This window comes from Pleurodeles waltl, chromosome 6 (assembly GCF_031143425.1).
Source record: "Pleurodeles waltl isolate 20211129_DDA chromosome 6, aPleWal1.hap1.20221129, whole genome shotgun sequence".
Lineage (NCBI taxonomy): Eukaryota > Metazoa > Chordata > Amphibia > Caudata > Salamandridae > Pleurodeles > Pleurodeles waltl.
This window is the reverse complement of record NC_090445.1, coordinates 26,859,180-26,881,894: the sequence shown is the minus strand read 5'-3', so window position 1 is coordinate 26,881,894 and position 22,715 is coordinate 26,859,180. Positions and strand designations below refer to the sequence as shown.

At 44.9% G+C, this 22,715-nt stretch overlaps 1 protein-coding gene across 7 annotated transcripts in view; it reads left to right on the top strand.

The window, feature by feature from the left end:
* RAPGEF1 (Rap guanine nucleotide exchange factor 1) overlaps positions 1 to 22,715 on the top strand; it is a 432,768-nt gene that overhangs the window by 252,572 nt on the left and 157,481 nt on the right. For all 7 annotated transcript variants that reach the window (XM_069237096.1, XM_069237094.1, XM_069237093.1 and 4 more), the window contains exon 10: positions 20,582 to 20,784. In XM_069237096.1, the coding sequence (XP_069093197.1) occupies positions 20,582 to 20,784 (203 nt within the window). The remainder of the gene's footprint in view (positions 1 to 20,581; positions 20,785 to 22,715) is intronic.

Here is a 22,715-nt window from a genome sequence, read left to right as displayed (position 1 = left end):
CGCCAGGCGCCTGGGACGAGATATGCCATTTCTTTGTTTCATCATGTGGGGCCCCATAGATCCAGTGTGCACTTCAGTTACTCGTGCCTGACTCGGACTTGAGAGACAGAGCTGGACAAAATGCGTTTCCCACCTGATAGCCTATCTGCATCAGAGTACTCTAGAATAGAGTACATGGGGAGGGGACGCAGCGTAGCACTCTCTTGCTAGTGGGTGGCCCAGCAGAATAGTTTTATTGAGAAGAACATCATACTGACAACATGCACCCTTTACCATGGTGAAGCAGCGGTACCCACTACGCCGTGTGAAGGGAGGTAATTGTTAATTGTGGAAGTGCCAGTCAGCAAGGGATAGGTGCACATCAGTCAGTAGGGGGGAGGTGCCAGGCAGTTTAGGAGATGCGTGTCCATCGCTTGATGTCTTGCACAATCATTGTTGCTCAAACTGCATGACAATAAACTACAAAAAAACAAATATTGTGATTTTTGGTCGGAAAAAGAAAAAGGCAGTTGATGGCATCTTAACAACCATTGTCTGACCATATCCAATAAAACAAATATATGGGGTGCGGGCTAGATGATAAGGAAAGTCATTTATTGCATCTTAATTCATTAAAACTAAACACTGCCTCACTACAATTTGCCTTTCAATCCATCTTAAAAGCACAAAACAGCACACCTTGCAGAAAATAGATACTGCCAAACGTACTCTGGCCTTGACATCTGGGTCAGAAGCATTCCCAGGGACCTCTAGCACCTTTTTGAACAACTCGCAGAGTGCAGTATCCAGGACATTGTTCAAACTCCCGCACAATACCTCAGCCCAGATTAGGTTGGAATTTAAGTTGTGACCAAATTCTCATACAGCAGTCCGTGTCTTAAGGTAGATGCACTCTGCACACGCCGCAAAAGAAGGCTCTCTGAAAACCCTTTTCTGGCTTGTAATTTCATCTGACAACACAGCCTGAGGCATCCAGACGCTTGGTCAAATGCCCTTTCCGGTGCCCTGGCGATAAAAGGTGCCACAGTCTTGTGCAATCTAAATCTACCGCACCCACAGTTTAAAGCTGCCTTGAATAAAAAGGTTCAGATGCAAACTTTTTTCATCGGACTACCAGACTTTCAGCAAAAGAAAACCTGCTGCGTTAGTTCTTGCCAGCTATGCTCAAAGAGGGGTTCAAAGATACTTCATGGAACCGTTCCCGTCCTACTATAAAGCCAAATTTTGCCAACTTCGAATGGGCTGTTTCTCATTGTTAGACCTATTAGACCTATTGTTCCCCCCCCCCCCCCCCCCCCCCCCCCCCCCCAATAGGTGTGTCAACCAGCCACGAAAACGTGCTGGTTATGTGGCTTGTTCCAGAAATATTGAGCACTTTTGTTTTGTATATGTCCCGCCTTACTTGAACGCAGACGATTCCTCTGACATCCTTTGATCAAAGCAGGGACACAGACAATTTCAGCAGCGGACACATTTCTTCTGAACTATGCTCAACCCCATGTCATTACCAGACTCCAAGTTAATAAGGCAAAAAAGAAACACTGTTTCAAATGCCCCAGAGTCATAGGCCCAGTTTCAAAGCCTCAGAAACAAATAATTCCTGCTGGTGCTTCAACATCTTAAGCCCTTGGCTTTTTTTAATATTTCCTTCAGACTTTTAGAGAATCACTGCAGTGCCTTAACTACCAGGTTGTGCTGTTTAATCTCTTAGTTTTAGAATTGGAGAAATTAATTGCCAAGTGCCAAATTTTCTGCCTTGTACGGAATCAGTAAGACACATTTTAAACTTTGTATGTTCTGTGCTGCTATTTGCGTTCTCTCTACAGGAATTGATAGAAATTCCATGATTGCGATGCTGCTATCTGTCCTCAATTTTATTTTAATCTGTTTAAATTTATGAATTATGACTATTTTTATTCGCACATGACACTTTAATGGACTTGATTGTCTAAATAAAGTATGATATCTCTCTCTGCCCATCGCATGTCAGTCACATGCAATTTAAAGGATGGATGTACATGTCAGTGAATGAAGGAGTGTCTGTGACAGTCAGTAGTCTGATTTCAGGCATGTGCACAACACGCGCACCCCGCACCCACAAACACGCCTGAATGCACCCTGAAGGGCGTGACATAGATTGTCTCTAGTCATTTAATACACTGACACACAACTTCCTCCAGGGCAGAGTCTGGGCTTGTCAGTGGGCGAGGGTGCATGCAGCTGGCCTGGTGCCAGCCATGAGGTCACTGCTTCAGCTCTGCAGGACGGCTCGGGCCTGGCTCCCTGCCATCATTCAGGAATGTGGCCATGTGCATAGGCGTGCTGCAGGAGTGTTGGGGCTGGCCCCAGACCGCCACTGTACGCATTGGTAGAAAAGAACCATTCCGCCCTGAGCACTTTCATCTTGTGTGCTCTTGACAGCCATGGGTATTGGTGTACATGCGTCCTGCACACTGACAGCCTTGTGTCTGTGCACGCGTCCTGCACACTGACAGCCTTGTGCCTTGTGAATGTGTCCTGCACACTGACAGCCTTGAGTCTGTGTACGCGTGCTGCACACTGATAGCCGTGGCTGTCAGTGCACCCAGGTCCTGCACCCTGGTAGCCGTGGCTGTTGGTGTACCCGCGTCCTTCCTGCATGTTGACAGCTGTGGCCGTCAGAGTACAGGAGAACAGCAGAGTGACAGGGCTGTCGGCATACACATGTCCTGCACACAACCATTACGACATTGGGCACCTCTAGGTGAGCGTCACGGTGCCAAGTGGATAATTTGAGTGCATCATTGTGAAATATTCCATTATAACAATGTAATTTTAAAATGAAAACCACCGGTAGAAGCACAGTGAAAGTAATATTAAAACTAACATCTAATGTAGAACATATAACGTTTAAATAGTAGTTGTAGGAGGCTGCCCTTCTTGTTTCCAAGATGGCAGAATCAACTGGCCACCTGTCAGAGCTCTGTGCACCTCCCTAGAGGAGGAGCTGGACAGGGGAGTGGTCACGCCCCTATCCTTTGTGCAGTTTCGTGCCATAGCGGGAACCAGGGATTCCTGAACTGGTGCAAACCGGTTTATGCAAGGAGGGCACCCCAGCCCAGGCTAGAGCCACCTATTTCAAAGCTAGAGGTGGTCACACCTCTCCCTTCCAGGAAATCCTTTGTTCTGCCTTCCCCTGCTTGAGTTAGGCTCATTAGCAGAAGGGCAGAACCGTGTCTGGGGGTCGGCAGCAGCGTGGGCTGGCAGCCATCCCCCGTAAGGCTGCACATGCTAAACTGTGGGAGCCTCTGAGAAACCCCCAGAATACATGGGATCATGCACCTAGCACTGGAATCAGTGTCGCTGCATGATTCCATCATGTTTGATACCAAACATGACCAGGTCCAGAGAAGCCTTTATTTAGTTGGACCACTCGTGTTGACCAGTGTCCACTACATACCTTAAGATGGCTTCCCTGCACTTACAAAGCCTAGGGAATTGAATCTGGAGTTTGTAGGTGTATCCCGCTCATGCAGGGGTAACCTCACACGTAAGGACATGCACCCTGCCCTTCGGCTGAAGTGCCTACAATAGGGGCGGCTTACAGTGACCGCGATATAAGACAAGCCTTATATCTGAAGTGAAAGGTGCATGCACCATTTCACGCAGGCTGCAGTGGCAGGCCTGCAGACACAGTTTGCATGGGCTCCCATGGGTGGCATAATACATGCTGCATCCCATGGGAGACCCCTGGTGCACCAGTGCCCTTGGTGCGTAAATACCATATACTCAGGACTTACACGGGTACACCAGTATGCCAATTGTGGGTGTAAAAAGTTTAACAGCAACAAAATTTAGAGGAGTAAGCAAAGACACTGGGGTCCTGATTAGTAGGATCCCAGTCCACTACAGTCTAAACACTCTGACACCAGGCAAAAAGTGGGGGCAACTATGTCAGAAATATGCTACTATCCTACACATGCCACATATAACATAGGAAAATGATCAAGTATTGGATAAAAACTGACTCTGACGTTGTCTTGGTTCTTTTCCAAATCTAAAAAAATACTCCTTTCAGTTAGTACAATCTATTGCTCAATTCCAAAGCCTTCACATTGGGCACTCTTTTGGACGTAACTAAAGTAAGCAATGTAGCTAAGTTATTTCCCTTAGAGCCACAACGTATTCAATGGCCACTTTTAAAACAATTTAAAAATCAAGTGAGCATACCAAAGAGACACACACCTGGTTTGGGGTGGCTTTTTAAACAAAACTCCATTCAGAACTCTGCAAATCAAAGGACTTGTAACCTCAGATGAACCATTCAATTGAGAACTTCCTGGTGCTATAAGTAACCTGTAACAATTTACTACTTGTTACTCGTACCTTTTCCAAATAAGTCTGTCAACAAAAGATTGCAATTGCAAACATGACCTCATCAGCCTCTCTGGGATCCAGAACTCTTGCCACGCACCAATGGAACCAGATATTTCAGGTACCTTTGAATCTTTTCTGAGTCCTTGTTGCCAATTCTTCATTGAGGCTCTCTGTAGCTTCTCCAGAAAGACGAGTGAATCTCCCTGAATTCATTACTTTTTCTAGGCTGGGGGGCTTAGCACTCCTGATTAGATTATCCAACGCTCCTCTCTTTTTACACCTGCCAGCAAAATACTGGAGGCAAATTTTCACTATCTGTTCCAAAATTGAAGGAATGCATGACTGACTTGTTTAAATGGGGAGTCATGGGACCGGTCTGGCAATTGTCCATTTAGGTGCAGTAACACTCTCTGAATAATTGTGAAATGAGAAAAAGCATAGCCTTGTATCCCTTTCCAAATCTGACTAAATGCATCCACTGGCAGAGCTCCTGAGTCTGGGTGACAACTGATGTACTTCTCTAACTAAAAAGTCAGATGGGAAGCTAATATATCCACAGCTTATGTTATGCAGATTTGTACAACGCACTATCACCTGGGAGGGTATGCTGGAGCTGACCAGATGTGAGTCTAGCCTAAACTAGGTCGTAGTGGAACTGTTCAATCTTGCAGAAATCAAGAAGTGAGTAGGAGGCTCTTATGTGTGGTAGCAAGACATCTCACGCTTTAGGAGTGATGGGAGACGAGGCTAGACCGCCCAATCTGGTTTTCCATATGTATGGAACTTGTGCAGTCAGGAGTACAGACGAGCAGAGATGTCTAGAAGGTTTGTGAAAGCTGATGTGATTGTTGGGGATGCTGGACTAGAGTTACGGAATGCCCTAAAAGTGTGGGTAAGGAGTTTGAATTGAGCTCATTTGTGAAAGGGGAGCAGTGGAGCTCCTTCAGGTGTGTTGCTATGCAAATGCACCTTGGGAGGTTGAGATTGATTCTAGCTGCTAAACTCTGAATGGCCTACAGCCCTCTGGTGGACCTAAATAGTGCTATATTTTCTGAAACATTTCCCTTTTCAATCTCCAATGTCTCAAATCCAGTAAAATGTGAGAATTCCACACCACTCTACATTCTCCTTTCCTGGTAAATGCTGTTCTTTCAAACCACCTATCTCGTGCCCTAGACAAAATTCCCACATCTACTTAGCGATTTCAGTAGTCTCATTGTCCTGCTCCCCCTAATTTGTTTATGTAGGTCACTGCTGTTACATTGCCCGACACCAACACTGAACATCCTCGAATTTGTCTCTTGAAACTGCAAAGTGCAAAATCGCCTGCCATAAGCTCCAAAAATTAATACGTTTTTCTTTCCTGTACATGGCAATTCCCACAGCACCCTGAAGCCCTACCCCTCCCCCCATTCCATGGTTTTAAGTTTTATATCCGCCCACTCAACTCTTTCTTTGCATCTCATGTAAAAACTACTTTGTCTCTGTACCAAAGACACTTTGATAATCCTACATTCTTCAGACGACATAATGCTGTTATGTAATGGCCCTGTAAACACAACTTGGATAGAGGAAGACAACGAGCCAGTTACTCGAGACAACGCTTAAACTTGCTTCCTGTTTTCCTAACAAATGGGTCAACTTCTGTTTTATCATTTTTAGTTTTTTTTTCTCTGGTAACTAAAGTTGAACCTTCGCTCAGTGTAGCTTGAATCCCAGACACTGAAATCCAAGCTCTGAGCTGGAAAGAAAATAGATTTCTCCTGATTTACAATGAACCATAAACTCCCCAACAAAGACCTTACCAATATTAACTGAAACTGTAATAATTCTACATCCTGATTCATAACCAATATGTCATCCAAATAAACTATATTTGTTTACTCCACACTCTCAGGTACCCTTCTAGTGGTATTAGGACTTTTGCAACAGCCCAAAGAGTGGCTGAAAGGCGAAATGATGCACTGAAATTGATGTCACTGACCTTACCAGCTGAATTGTAGGAACATGCGACTCTCCAAAGCTATGGGCACTTTGAAATATGCATCCTTCTAGTCTAGTTTCACCATTCAAGCTAGATTGTGTGACATATCTCTCAATAAATGCACTCCATATATCTTGAAGTGCCTGTATATCACACTGTACTTTTAACTGTCTAAATTTATTACATGCCTGCCGACCTTACTCTTTATTTTTTTGTATTTTTTTTTGTTTTTTTACAAAAAACAGTGTTCTAACAAACCTTTTTATTCTTCAACACGCCTCGTTCTAATCTTCCTGAAAACTTAATTCCCTTGATTTCTTCTCTCTAAATTGAGGAGAACTGAACTCTATCTGATAATCTGACACTGAACTGAGGATCTCTAGTAATTCTTTTAAATCCGCCAAATAATCTCAAAACTTACCTCCCACTCTTCCTTTGGATAACCAGAAATAGTCTAAGTACTCACCTTGCTGTGAAATGGAAAACTGTCCTCAACCTTTTGGAGGTCTGTTCCTTCCACTTCTGCCTTTTGCAGGAAAAAAAGCTGATGTTCTTTGATTCCCTTTATACATACCTCTTAACTTGTCTACACCGCGACTTGTAATATCTACAAACAAAAGGTTGCCCTCTCTTTCCGGCCCTGCCATATAAATTATTTACACCAAAATACCTTCCACGTTAATGACGGAGCTTTATTTTAAGGCAGTAAATGTGGCTACACATTTTCCAAGAGATTTTACCAGCCCCTCGATAAACAAAGGCCTCTTAGGAAGACTCCTTTTTGACCATGTCTCCCGTTTGTTCTCAATAAAATGTCCTCACACCTTTCTGATGTGAGGCTTGCATTTGCATTGCCAAAAAAGCAAAGTGCTCTCTGGCTCCAATCTCAAATGTTTAAATCAATATCTCCACCCTTAACATATGCCTCTTCCTCCAAATCACAAATTTTAGCAAGAGATCCCAAGACATCCAAAAATGTATCTTTGCACTGCCATAGAGAACGTTCCAACCCTTTGCTTTGATCTTGGTCACTCATACATAGATAAGTTATTATGTTAGGATCTAAATTATTTTCCATTGTCTGTCAGCAGTAACAGGGCAAGAACATTCTTCTCTCATCACATTTCTGTGTCTTCTTTTTAAGGGCTTTCTAATCCAAAACCTTATATACCCTGACATTTATTCTAATGGTCATCAATCAGAACTTAGTGCATGTTTGATATTCCTTGGAACAGAGAGTTTATAACCCACTGAGTCTTTCGCCGTACTTCAGATTTTGAATTATTACTGTCTCCAAACTCATTCCGTGAAAAATCATCATTGTTAGGTCCAAAATGTATTCATCCATAATCCTGTTCAGGTCATTTGGAAACAAGGTGTGTTGAAATAACTCCTCCTTTGCGGGGATATGCTGCGAGTGCCACTTTGGACCCCCTTTTGTCGTGAGTTGCTTGGGACTCCAAAGACTTGAAGCATTTGGTTCATTCAGTTGTTTTATTTTTCTGTGCATTTTCCTTCTGGGTCTTTTTTTTACCCTATCACCAGCTTCTGACGGCTGCCACAAATCCTTGTCCTACACCAATTCTCCTTTCATTTTACTTCCCAGTGGTGATTTAACTGTCTCACGGAACCGTATCCCTTAATTATTTACTTATTCTTTTATTAATCTCTTGTGTCTCTGTTGGAAATATACGAATGTCCTCTGTCATATTTAAAAAACAATTCATAATATTGTAATTTTAAGTATCTATATAGAATAATTTTCACAATATTTTCTTTTTTGTTCAGGTAACCTTCAAATTATCCTATTTATTTTGATCTAAAACCACTTAACTATGTAAAACAGGGCACAGCCAACACAAGGAATCTGCCAACTGACAGAATCGTACTTGCACAATCAGCGGTGCCCGATTAACTCTTTAAGAAACAAAGGCATCTCCAGTCAATTCATGTGACAATCTCAATCACCTATTGAAAATAACAGTGTCTCGTGTAGCGTGGCTACTCAGAGCCCACAATAAATTTACTCCCTTGCAACTTTAAATCAATGCCTCTGATTCTCCCTCAGTGTCATACCCACAGTTTTTTGTGTCAACTTGAACTCGCTTCCTCAAGCGGATAATTGACCATGCAAGCACTTGCTCAACTAAAAAAAACCTCGAATGATAGTCTTCTATTTCACAAGATATTTTACAAATACTATGACTAATTTCTATCATACCTAAAACGGTCTTTTGGTTTAATAATGATATGTAAATGCATTTTACTTAAAATATTGATCACAACAGTTTAGATGTTAATCAATATCGACGCTATGTTTATAATCAGGTCCTGGGTTTTGCATTTAATACATTGATTTATTAATTAAAACAAAAGAATCTCAGTAGTAAAATTGTTCTTTGAGGAAATATTTTGTACAATTTCAATTTTTCTTTTGGTTTGGCCTGCTTTGAGCAGTCTCACCAGCCTTATGTTTTAAAAACAAAAAAAGCATGATACAAATAATTACACGTATACAGATAAAAGGAAACATTGTCAGCCCCCTATTTAAGTTTCAGCAAACATGTTGTGCTTCCGCAGCACAGATTACGAGGCAGTCAGTCTGCCCACTTCATTCTTTGGCTGTCTTACACTGTGAGTGATGTCATTTTTTCTGCTCACAGGTGCGCTGCCACTTAAAAATGAATGAACGTCAGTGCAAAGGCTGGTGTGCCTTGGCTACTGTGCTTATTTTTATAATTTGAATATGTTTTCTAAGCTTTTTAGTTTCTTGTGTTATTTTTTGTTTTGTTTTTGTTTGACACAATGTATGTTTGCCAAAAAAATGAATACATAAGGCCAGACCGTTTGGCCTTGCCAATGCTAGGTGTGATCTGTTCCTATAACCTGATACCATTTGCTGCTTTATTGTATGTAGAAATGTATGTTAAGCTTGATTTAAAGGAATGTAATGTTAACATTACTTTTCATTAAGCTTAACAGTTAGATTCAGATTTCCTCTTTTTATCCTTGCAATTCGCTATTTTTCTTATCGTTGTTTTTGTGTACCTTGATGTTACGTTTAAAGTATTGAGTTGGACTTCTTGGCCACACAGACGTGCCTCTGTCCTGTTTGAGCACAGTTAGTGAGGTATTGTGTGCTGCGTTGCAGAGAGTTTGTGGATGCCAGTGTTCAGGGCCATGTTGCTGATCTCAGTCACTCAGTTTTAGGTTTGTTCTCAGATGTTATACAGTCTTGGTCTTCACCATGAGTGCTTGAGAACTTTTATGGCTTGTTTGATGTCTTCACATTTCTTCCAGCAGAGAGCTGGTTTTGCCTTCTGAAGACAGTAATGCTTATGAGGCTGCCCTGCTGACAACTTGTTCCATCCCTGAAGTGCCTAGGACAAGCTGTACCAAGCACATTGATGATTGTGCACACTATACCTCACTCTGATAAAGTATGTTCGATGGCATGTGTAGCTGCAGATACACATGCTGTGCAGATCCCGCCATCTAGTGTTGGGCTCGGAGTGTTACAAGTTGTTTTTCTTCGAAGAAGTCTTTTTTCGAGTCACGAGATCGAGGGACTCCTCCCCTTTGGGCTCCATTGCGCATGGGCGTCGACTCCATCTTAGGTTGTTTTTTTTCCACCATCGGGTTCGGACGTGTTCCTTTTCGCTCCGTGTTTCGGTTCGGAAAGATAGTTAGAATCTCGGAAAATTCGACGGTATTGTTTGCGTTCGGTATCGGGTTAGTTACAACAGATCGACACCAACTTTTGAAGAGCTCCGGTGGCCCTTTGGGTTTTTTTATTATCCCCCGTCGGGACCTGGTCGGCCCGACCACGTGTCTCTTCAAGGCTGATGGAACGGACCCCATTCCGATTCTGCCCCAAATGCCACAAGTATCTGTATACAGATCAGCACCTGGTCTGTAACTTGTGTTTGTCTCCAGAACACAAAGAAGATACTTGTGAAGCCTGTCGAGCGTTTCGGTCGAGGAAGACACTAAGAGACCGAAGAGCAAGAAGACTGCAAATGGCGTTGGCACCGACAGGACAAACACGCTTGGAGGAGGAAGAAGAAGAAACCTTCTCCATCCAGGACTCAGACGAGCTCGATCCCGAAGAGACGCCTAAAACCGTGAGTAAGACGTCGACACACAAAACTCATGAGAAGAGCACAAAAGCCCAGGGGACGCCACCGCCAGCAGGCCATGGCTTAACCCGAAAAATAGGTGACCGACCATCGGCACCGAAAAAGGGCACGCATGTGTCGAAGTCATCCGACTCCGGTCGAGATACCGGCACACAGCAAACTCGAGCCCGAGACAGCGGGTCCGAGCAAGTTCGGCACCGAGAGAGCAGCACCGAAACAAGTCGGCACCGAGAGACCGGGACGCCGAAAATAAAGAAGGTGTCGTCGGAGCCGAAAAAAGCTACCGAAAAGGTTTCTTTTCCGAAACATCCAGTCTCGGAACCGAAATCAGGTTCCTACACAGAGGAACAGGGACTGTCCTCCCAAATGCAAGGACATAAGTTCGGACAAGAACTACAATCAATGGAGCCAGACTACACTCAAAGAAGGCTCCACATCCAAAAGGGCACAGGGAAGATAAGTATTCTTCCCCCAATTAGGATGAAAAGAAGACTTGCCTTTCAAGAAAAGGACAAACAGCCACAGGCAAATATGGGAAAACAAACAACACCGCCACCATCCCCACCACCATCAACGCACACATCACCGGTAGCCACTCCACCACTGATGCAATCCCCAACTCATACTGGAATGAGTCAGGATGATCCCGACGCATGGGATCTTTATGATGCGCCAGTGTCAGATAACAGCCCAGACTGTTACCCAGCGAGGCTGTCGCCACCGGAGGACAGTACAGCTTATGCACAGGTGGTGTCAAGAGCGGCTGCATTTCATAACGTCACCTTGCACGCAGAACCTATTGAGGTTGACTTTTTGTTTAATACACTATCCTCCACTCATAGCCAATATCAAAGCTTACCTATGCTACCCGGAATGCTAAAACACTCCAAACAGGTGTTTCGGGAGCCTGTGAAGGGCAGGGCCATAACTCCAAGAGTAGAAAAAAAGTACAAGCCACCGCCAACAGACCCTGTATATATCACGCAGCAATTAACACCAGACTCTGTGGTAGTAGGGGCAGTTCGCAAGAGAGCAAACTCTCACACCTCAGGAGACGCACCACCTCCAGACAAGGATAGTTGCAAGTTCGACGCTGCGGGGAAAAGGGTTGCAGCACAAGCTGCCAACCAATGGCGTATTGCCAACTCACAGGCACTGCTGGCAAGATATGATAGGGCGCATTGGGACGAAATGCAACATTTCATTGAACACTTACCCAAAGAGTTCCAGAAGAGGGCACAACAAGTGGTGGAAGAAGGACAAAGTATCTCAAATAATCAGATACGGTCAGAAATGGATGCAGCAGATACAGCTGCTAGGACAGTAAATACAGCAGTAACCATAAGGAGACACGCATGGTTGCGTACGTCAGGATTCAAGCCGGAAATACAACAAGCCGTGCTTAATATGCCTTTTAACGGACAGCAGTTGTTTGGGCCGGAGGTGGACACTGCTATCGAAAAACTCAAAAAAGACACTGATACGGCCAAAGCCATGGGCGCACTCTACTCCCCACAGAGCAGAGGCACATTTCGCAAAACGCAGTTCAGAGGGGTGTTTCGAGGACAAGCTACAGAACCCACAACCTCACAAACAAGGCCCACTTATCAGAGCCAATATCAGCGGGGGAGTTTTCGGGGACAATATAGAGGGGGACAATTCCAAAAGAGTAGAGGGAAGTTCCAAAGTCCCAAAACTCCTCAAAACAAGCAGTGACTTCCAAGTCACAAATCCCCAACACCTAACACCTGTAGGGGGAGGCTAACCAAGTTTTACAAACATTGGGAGGAAATAACTACAGACAGTTGGGTCCTAGCAATTATCCAGCATGGTTATTGCATAGAATTTCACAAATTCCCTCCAAACGTCCCACCGAAAACACACAATATGTCAAAACAACACATGGATCTTCTAGGACTAGAGGTCCAAGCGTTGCTACAAAAAGGAGCAATAGAATTAGTACCAATTCAACAGAAAAGAACAGGAGTTTACTCTTTGTACTTTCTCATACCCAAAAAGGACAAAACTCTAAGACCCATATTAGATCTCAGAACATTAAATACTTACATCAAATCAGATCACTTTCACATGGTGACATTACAGGACGTAATCCCACTACTCAAATAACAAGACTACATGACAACACTAGACCTAAAGGATGCATACTTCCATATACCGATACATCCTTCACACAGAAAGTACTTAAGGTTTGTATTCCAAGGGGTACATTACCAATTCAAAGTGTTGCCATTCGGGATAACAACTGCACCAAGAGTTTTTACAAAATGCCTGGCAGTAGTAGCTGCTCATATCAGAAGGCAGCAAATACATGTGTTCCCGTACCTAGACGATTGGTTAATCAAAACCAACACGCAAGAACGGTGTTCACAACACACAAAGTATGTCATAGAAACCCTCCACAAGCTAGGTTTCTCACTCAACTACACAAAGTCACACCTTCAGCCGTGTCAAACACAGCAATACTTAGGGGCGACTATCAACACAACAAAAGGGATTGCCACTCCAAGTCCGCAAAGGGTACAGGCATTTCACAATGTAATACAGGCCATGTATCCAAAACAAAAGATACAAGTCAAGATGGTGATGAAACTACTAGGCATGATGTCCTCATGCATAGCCATTGTCCCAAACGCAAGATTGCACATGCGGCCCTTACAACAGTGCCTAGCATCACAATGGTCACAAGCACAGGGTCAACTTCTAGATCTAGTGTTGATAGACCGCCAAACATACACCTCGCTTCAATGGTGGAACAACATAAATTTAAACAAAGGGCGGCCTTTCCAAGACCCAGTGCCACAATACGTAATAACAACAGATGCCTCCGTGACAGGGTGGGGAGCACACCTCGATCAACACAGCATACAAGGACAATGGAACGTACATCAAACAAAACTGCATATAAATCACCTAGAACTTCTAGCAGTTTTTCAAGCACTAAAAGCTTTCCAACCAATAATAGTTCACAAATACATTCTCGTCAAAACAGACAACATGACAACAATGTATTATCTAAACAAGCAAGGGGGGACGCACTCCACGCAGTTAAGCCTGCTAGCACAAAAGATTTGGCGTTGGGCAATTCACAACCAAATTCGCCTAATAGCACAATTTATACCAGGGATCCAAAATCAACTCGCAGACAATCTCTCTCGAGATCGCCAACAGGTCCACGAATGGGAAATTCACCCCCAAATTCTGAACACTTATTTCAAACTCTGGGGAACACCTCAGATAGACTTGTTTGCGACAAAGGAGAACGCAAAATGCCAAAACTTCGCATCCAGATACCCACACAAACAGTCCCAAGGCAATGCCCTATGGATGAACTGGTCAGGGATATTTGCTTACGCTTTTCCTCCTCTCCCTCTCCTTCCTTACCTGGTAAACAAACTCAGTCAAAACAAACTCAAACTCATATTAATAGCACCAACTTGGGCAAGGCAACCCTGGTACACAACGCTGCTAGACCTATCAGTAGTACCCTGCATCAAATTGCCCAACAGGCCAGATCTGTTGACACAACACAACCAAAAGATCAGACACCCAGATCCAGCATCGCTGAATCTAGCAATCTGGCTCCTGAAATCCTAGAATTCGGGCACTTACAACTTACCCAAGAATGTATGGAAGTCATAAAACAAGCCAAAAGGCCATCCACCAGGCACTGCTATGCAAGTAAATGGAAGAGGTTTGTTTGCTACTGCCATATTAATCAAATACAACCATTACACACAACTCCAGAACATGTAGTGGGTTACTTGCTTCACTTACAAAAATCTAACCTGGCTTTCTCTTCCATTAAAATACACCTTGCAGCAATATCTGCATACCTGCAGACTACCTATTCAACTTCCCTATATAAGATACCAGTCATTAAAGCATTCATGGAGGGCCTTAGGAGAATTATACCACCAAGAACACCACCTGTTCCTTCATGGAACCTAAATGTTGTCCTAACTAGACTTATGGGTCCACCTTTTGAACCCATGCACTCCTGCGAAATACAGTTCCTAACCTGGAAAGTGGCATTTCTCATCGCCATTACTTCCCTAAGAAGAGTAAGCGAGATTCAGGCGTTTACAATACAGGAACCTTTTATACAACTACACAAGAATAAGGTCGTCCTAAGGACCAATCCTAAATTTTTGCCAAAGGTTATTTCACCGTTCCATCTAAATCAAACAGTGGAACTTCCAGTGTTCTTTCCACAGCCAGATACCGTAGCTGAAAGGGCACTACATACATTAGATGTCAAAAGAGCATTGATGTATTACATTGACAGAACAAAAAACATCAGAAAGACTAAACAACTATTTATTGCATTTCAAAAACCTCATGCAGGAAACCCAATATCAAAACAAGGTATAGCCAGATGGATAGTTAAATGCATCCAAATCTGCTACCTTAAAGCTAAACGACAGCTGCCCATTACACCAAGGGCACACTCAACCAGAAAGAAAGGTGCTACCATGGCCTTTCTAGGAAACATCCCAATGCAAGAAATATGTAAGGCAGCCACATGGTCTACGCCTCACACATTCACCAAGCACTACTGTGTAGACGTGTTATCCGCACAACAAGCCACAGTAGGTCAAGCCGTATTAAGAACATTATTTCAGACTACTCCCACTCCTACAGGCTGATCCACCGCTTTTGGGGAGATAACTGCTTACTAGTCTATGCAGAACATGCGTATCTACAGCGACAGATGCCATCGAACTGAAAATGTCACTTACCCAGTGTACATCTGTTCGTGGCATCAGTCGCAGTAGATTCGCATGTGCCCACCCGCCTCCCCGGGAGCCTGTAGCAGTTTGGAAGTTACCTTCAACTATTTATATATGTATCATCTCAACCTTAAATAGGTGCATACTTAGTCACTCCATTGCATGGGCACTATTACTACAATTCAACTCCTACCTCACCCTCTGCGGGGAAAAACAATCGAAGATGGAGTCGACGCCCATGCGCAATGGAGACAAAAGGAGGAGTCACTCGGTCCCGTGACTCGAAAGACTTCTTCGAAGAAAAACAACTTGTAACACTCCGGCCCAACACCAGATGGCGAGCTATTGCAAAACATGCGAATCTACTGCGACTGATGCCACGAACAGATGTACACTGGGTAAGTGACATTTTCATTACACCAAAGGCCCACTCAACTAGAAAGAAAGGTGCTACCATGGCCTTTCTCGGAAACATACCAATGACTGAAATATTTAAGGCAGCCACATGGTCTACGCCTCATACATTTACCAAACATTACTGCGTGGATGTGTTAGCAACACAGCAAGCCACAGTAGGACAGGCAGTATTACGAACTTTATTTCAAACAACTTCAACTCCCACAGGCTGAACCACCGCTTTTGGGGAGATAACTGCTTACTAGTCTATGCACAGCATGTGTATCTGCAGCTACACATGCCATCGAACGGAAAATGTCACTTACCCAGTGTACATCTGTTCGTGGCATGAGACGCTGCAGATTCACATGCGCCCTCCCACCTCCCCGGGAGCCTGTAGCCGTTTTAAGTTGAGAAAAAATCAGACTTGTAAATTTGTAAATATATTACTTTTAAACACATTATGTACATACATATTTACTCCATTGCATGGGCACTATTACTAGATACACAACTCCTACCTCACCCTCTGTGGGGAAAACAATCTAAGATGGAGTCGACGCCCATGCGCAATGGAGCCCAAAGGGGAGGAGTCCCTCGATCTTGTGACTCGAAAAAAGACTTCTTAGAAGAAAAACAACTTGTAACACTCCGAGCCCAACCCTAGATGGCGGGATGTGCACAGCATGTGAATCTGCAGCGTCTCATGCCACGAACAGATGTACACTGGGTAAGTGACATTTTCCATACAGAGCCAGCTTCTACTAGACCGAGTCCAGGGGTTCCCAAGAGGCTAAAGTAGATTATACTAATGCTCTATTTGTGGTAGTGTAGTCGAGCAGTAGGCTTATCAGAGGGTAGTGCAAAGCATTTATCGTACACCCACAGACAGTAGAAGAAGCACACACTGAAGGACTTAACTCCAGACCAATGGTTTTTATATAGCAAAAATATATTGTGTTACTTTATTTCTGGAACCACAAGATTCAGTTTTCAGGTAAGTACATTTGCAAGTATATGTACCAACACCACTTAGTTTCAATACGGTTTTCAAATAAATAGCAGTAATCTGTTTTAAAAGTTGACAATGCAATTTTCAAACAGAGTTCGGGGGGGGGGGGGGGGGGAGTTAGTACAGTTTTGAGGTAAGTACAAGACTTACAGTTCCATTGTCCGGGGGTTAGGATTTCCACAGATTGGGGTTCAAGTTAACCCAAAATACCCACCACCAGCAACATGGGGCCTGCTGGGTGCAGAGATAAAAGTTGATGCAAGATTTAGAATGGGCTCCTATGGAGACTGGGGGCACTCTGAATTGGATCTGCCAGCAGGTAAGTACCTGCGTCTTCAGAGGGCAGACCTTGGGGGTATAGGTGACCACTGGGGGGAGAGGGGGAGGTCTGCAGTTCAACACCAGACACACAACCTCAGCGGTACAGGAGCGGCCAGGTGCAGGGTGCAGACTCGGAATCGGATTCCCAATGCTTTTGGGTAGGGGAACCCCGGAGGTCATAAGTAGGCTGCAGACTGGGTCCAGGAGGTTGGTTCAGGGAAACCACAGGATGGACATAAAGGAGGACCTCCTACTGAACGTTGCTGGACCGATGGTTGGTTTCCCCAAGGCCGGGGGGCTGCGGGTGCAGGGGTGCCTTTGGCATTAGTAATCTTCGTCCAGTTCTCTCGTGGTCAGGGGGGTTCTCCGGGTTTAGGCTACAGGCGTCCTGTTGGCCAGTAGGGGGCAACCCAGGGTGGACACAGGGTCAGAATCGCCTAGGGACCTGCTCTGGACCAGTGGGCCACCTGGACGTGGGCGTCTGGTGCAGAGTGAGCAGGACTCATGGATCCGGGCAGTTTTGGGTCCTTTTGGAGGGTTTCTTCTGGACAGGGCCGCTGTCCTCAGGAGTTCTTGGTGCTCTGGTGGGCAGGCAGTCCTCTCGGGACTTTTAGGAGGTCGCCAGTCCTGCAGGATGCGATGCTTTTTTATAGCAGGGGCTTCAGAAGCTGGAGACAGGCCGGTAGGGCTGGGGCCAAATCAGTTGGGGTCTTCAGTCTTCCGGGGGTAAGCTTAGCAGTCCTTCTTTCTTCTTGTCGTTTTCTTGAGGTCGCCAGGAATCTGGTGATTTGGGTTCAGGGGTGCCCAGTGCTTAATTTGTAAATAAAAACATGTTGGTGCCCAAAGCCTTCCTCTTAAACATGCGGCTGCTGCAATTAAATGTGCGGACATGGATTACTAAGGCAATGTAATCCTGAAGCCATCTCAGGCCTCTTCAGTCTATTTACAGCCACTTCCTGCCCCTTCAGCTCACTCTTGCGGATTTCTGCTTTCTCCCATTCTGGCGCTTTTTTGTTATTCTTTTCCTCTGTCTTTCCCATATGTGTCTTTTGCTTGCTGTAAATGCTTGAGGCAGAAAAATGAGTGCCGGCCCTCAAAAATAAATGCCAGTGCTTAGCACCGGAAACCACAAGCACAAATCAAGCACTGGTGGTGCCCCTAAATACTAGTCCTAATTCTGGTGCCTACTCCCTTTGAGGAGGGGGGCATATTCCTAACCCTATTGGTCCCTGTCCTCCAAACCACAGTGGAGGGTTCTGCAGGGAGGGGGTCACTTCAGCTCTGGACACCTTAGGGGTGGTACTGGTTGGAGTGGTCATTCCTCCCTGTTTCACCTAATTGTCCTACTAGACTTGCCAACAGAGTGGGGCTTTGTCAGGGGATTGGGCATCTCCACTAGCTGGCGTGCCCTGGGGCTGTAACAGGAGGCCTGAGCCTTTGAAGCTCACGGGGAGTGTTACTGTTCCTGCATGGGGGGAGGTGTGAAGCACCTTCACCCAGAGCAGACTTTGTTTCAGGCCTCAGACGGCACAAAGGCCCTCACCCCAGGGAGTCAGAAATGTGTCTGCTAGGGGCAGCCCTACACTAGAGGGTTGGGTAAAATACAGGGGGCATCTCTAAAATACCCTCTGTATACTTTTTTACAATAAATCCAACACTGGCATCAGTGTGGGTTTATTGCGCTGAGAGGTTTGTTACCAAACTTCCCAGCCTTCAGTGAAGCGATCATGGAGCTGTGGAGTTCGTAATGACAAACTCCCAACCCATGTACTTAATATGGCCACGCTGCACTTACAATGTCCTAGAATCCTCATGCAGCTATGCCCTTACTTGTGGTATAGTGCACCCTGCCTTAGGGCTGTTGGCCTGCTAGAGGGGTGACTTACCTATGCCACAGGCAGTGTTTTGTGGGTATGACACTCTGAGAATGAGCTTGTTGCATTCTCAAGACTCCTTGTGCCCTCACACTCTTGTACCTACCTCTTGGTGATCCTGGGAAATCAAGAAGATTTTAGCACCGGCCTCTCTGCGATTAGCTGGAGGAAGCCACCCTCATTGGGGAACATTCATATGTTCTTCCTGGCCCTTTGTGTTCTTAAAATATTGACAGTTGACCTATCACCATGAGTCCTGAGTACTTGTCAGTGGTCCAGTGATTGAGTGACTTTGGCACCCACTGGAGTTGCCACCAAACCTTGGGTCTCCCCGCGGCTGGAAAATTTGTACGACTGTTGGTCAGTACTAAAGATCAAGACATCAGCCACCTTTGACCAGTTAGAGAAACACAGGGTGAACTGAGCACCCTTGTCAGCCACTGTTCTTCGAGTAGTCCAGCGATCACTGGACTTTGGATTCCTGGAACTGGTCACCCCTCCTATGGGACGACACCACGTACCCTTAAGATTTACTTTGCGGAAGTCATTGGACATGTAGGGATATTTATAAAGCCCAAACCTAGTAGAGGAGGATGGGACGTTACCACACAGAGGCCAAGAGTAACATTGAAGACTGGTTATTACAGAAAGAGAAAGCCGAACAAGTGAGATGATAGTGTTCTGTGAATAGACACATATTCATTGTTGAATTTCATGGCAAGTGTGTCCTGAGAGCAGCTATGCAGGACCTGAAATCAAAGTGCAATCAGCACAAACCACAGTTAACAGGACTGTTAGCCTCTTTAAAGAAATTGTGAGGTATTCTGACGTTTGAATACTTAAGAACAGCCCCTAGTGCAGCTGACCTTACCCCCCCTCCCCATCACATACCATTGGTCATAGGGATCAACGATAAACTAAAGTCTGGTATTAAGATGTTATAAAATTAGAGTTGGTTCTCAGCACTTTTGGTTTTCAATGTATTTCTGTTTAGTATGTTGATTTGTTACCTATAATAAAAATCTCTCTCTGTACAAAGATCAGAGCTGCGTGGACCGTCAGTTTGTTAGGTGTTGAGTGCCTCACGTCCAACCTCACGTTGGTGAGTAGAACTGGAGTAAGCTTTGACTGCCCGGCCTCGCTACCCTGCGAGTGTCAGGTGCTGGAATGGAATATTTGGTGATCCAGTTGTGCAGCAGTATTGTAACCTCAGTGGTAAATTTCCCTAATTGTTACAGTAAGCTATTACTGCCCCAAGACTTCAAGAAAGAGCTTTAAAACAGCTCTACAATTTTCAGCACAAATTGCTGTCTTTAACTACCCTAAACAGCATCTACCACCTTAGTGCAGACTTAGCCAATTTGAGGAAAATGCTCCAACAACTTATGAAATATTTATCGTGATCTCATTTTCATGCTTCTTCAAACAAACATATGACTAGGCACGAAGTGTCCTTGAACCCTCTTCATGCCACTGCTGCTCGCCTCCCTGTTTGTTCTCTCATGGTAATAATAGAAGGAGGTCTCTCAAACAGTCACAAAACTAGAAGCCTTAATGTCCCATGCAGTGCCGAGGGCTTCTAGAGTTCAGGTAACAGCAGTCAGGCGCTAGATGGGCTGGAGAACCATTCCTTCCCTTCTAATGTCCCTGCTGAGGTCTGAAAATGGCTGCTGGCTCTCTTTTGACCCTAAGCTGATATCAATGGTGTGTTTGTGTGCAGGCCGTGAATGTGTTCATTCTCCTTTCAGTGCTGGCCTACATGCAGCTGTTGGAAGACTACTCAGAGCCTCAACCGTCCATGTTCTACCGGACTCCTCAGCACGAGCACGTGTACCAACAGAAGAACAAGCACTTGAGGGAGGTATATGGCTTCAACGACTCCTTCAGCAGCATTGACTCTGGCAATGAGCTCGCCCCTCCACCGGCCCTACCACCCAAGCAGAGACAGATGGTGAGTGACTTCCACTAGGGGAAGAGGAGCAGGGTCCTTCAGTATTACTTCTCTGGAAGGGGGCTGAGGGAGTGGGCGAGGGGTCAGACGCGCCTGCAGCCAGTGATTCGCTCATAGGTCAACCGTACATTGAGAGTCTCATCCAGACTTGAAGATTCAGTGGAGGTTGAGCAGACTCTTCTCCTATATCCACCAGTTTCCGGCTTGTGAACTTTAACAATGAATATGCACCCATAGACTCTGCTTCTCACACATTGTTAAAAAATAGCCCTGGTGCAGTGGATATTGGTGAACTAGTTTAGTAAGTAGCCTACTCAGGGGAAGATGAGAAGTTTTTGGTTTTAAGGTCTGGCGTAGAGACAGCTTTGTGTCGCGATAGGCACATGTTTTCCACAAAATCATAATAAACTGCTAGGAGTGAAATTGCATTCATTTGATTGTCCACCTACTGTCTGCAAAGGTAAATGGTTCAGGAACAATTTGATGTCCAGTGATGGCAAAAACAGATTTTTGGGAGGAACAGATCTGACTGGTGACAGCTTTTATGTCTTATCTGAGCTATAGGCAAGAACAGAGTATTTTCTTCTGGGTTGCTTTGTTTTTCTTGCAGTAGACGCCACAACCTGCAAACCCACTAGAGAGTTTCCACCTTTTAACAAGAGACTTTTAAGATCGGCCCCGCCTCCCAAAGTAAGACATGACACCTATATAGTTCATTACCCATGGTGGGATGATCACCAGCAGTTTCTTCCTAGCAAATGTTCAACACAACCCCAGTAATTGTGATCTTTGATTTTCCTCTGCAGTCTTGTTTCCTCCAGGTTGTGGGCGTGTGAATGTGTCATCTTGCTGGTTTGTGTTTAAGGGCTGTGCCTGAAGTGAAGCTTCATTGTAGGCCGAAGCAGAAGTCACCTTCCCTTCCATTATGAATAGATTTCCCCTGCTCCCCTCAGACATCTAACTTCCTCCTTTCCTGTGTTCTGCAGATTGTCACCAGGCAACCTAAGCTCTGGGCCTAAACCAGCTTTTCTCTAGTGCACAAAATACCTTGATCAGTTTGCCAATAACACCTACATGGAATAGCCAGCTTAAGCAAATTCCTGTTTTTGCATGATCACTCCCAAGTTTTTGGACTGATGGTGCTGATTTTTCAAATGTTAAGATGCACTGAGTCCTGCTAAACAGACCTAAGTGCCATTGCTCTGACCATTAAATGGTATATTGTCTTATTGACTTACCCACAATTAGCCTAAGTTAACTTACTTAAAATGTCCTGATATATATGGCACCTGGCGTACCCGGGGCCTCTAAGTTAGTCTCTCTCATGGCCTGCAGCACTTACTGTGCCTCGTGAGTGTGACAAAGAAAAGCATGACTCCCAGTACACCATTGCTGGCTGGCAGAGCAGTTTTCTACTGCTAACTCGACTTAATGGCAAAGCCCGGACCGTCCTTTTTATGGTCGATCCTGCGTTGCATGCGCATGCGTTTCGCTTGCGAGACCCTTTAGTAGTTAGAAAAGGGCTCAGAGCCCTATCCATGTCACGTCAGTGTCTTTCATTGGTTCGTGGGCTTGCCTGTTAAAATCTGCTTGCTTTCATTAGTGGAAGGCATGCATACGTCATGCCTTTTCCGGTGGTTAGCCCTCCTCGAGTGCAGCGACCAAGTACTGAAAACATGCGAGGCTCGCTGTTTATGGACTACTTTTTATCTTTTTCGCAGCGCGATCTCGCTTGGCAGAAGTTGAGCGCTTTCCATGACATCGACCCTGTTACATAGTTAATTGCACTTTTGCCGGTTACGTAGATAACTGCACTTTTGACAATAGGTTTCACTACGAGTGAACTGTAGCAGCGCGATCACGCTCTTTTTTCCATTTAATGTGGCAAGAAAAGTCCGGTTTGGAGTTTACAACTGCTACTAGCTCTAACT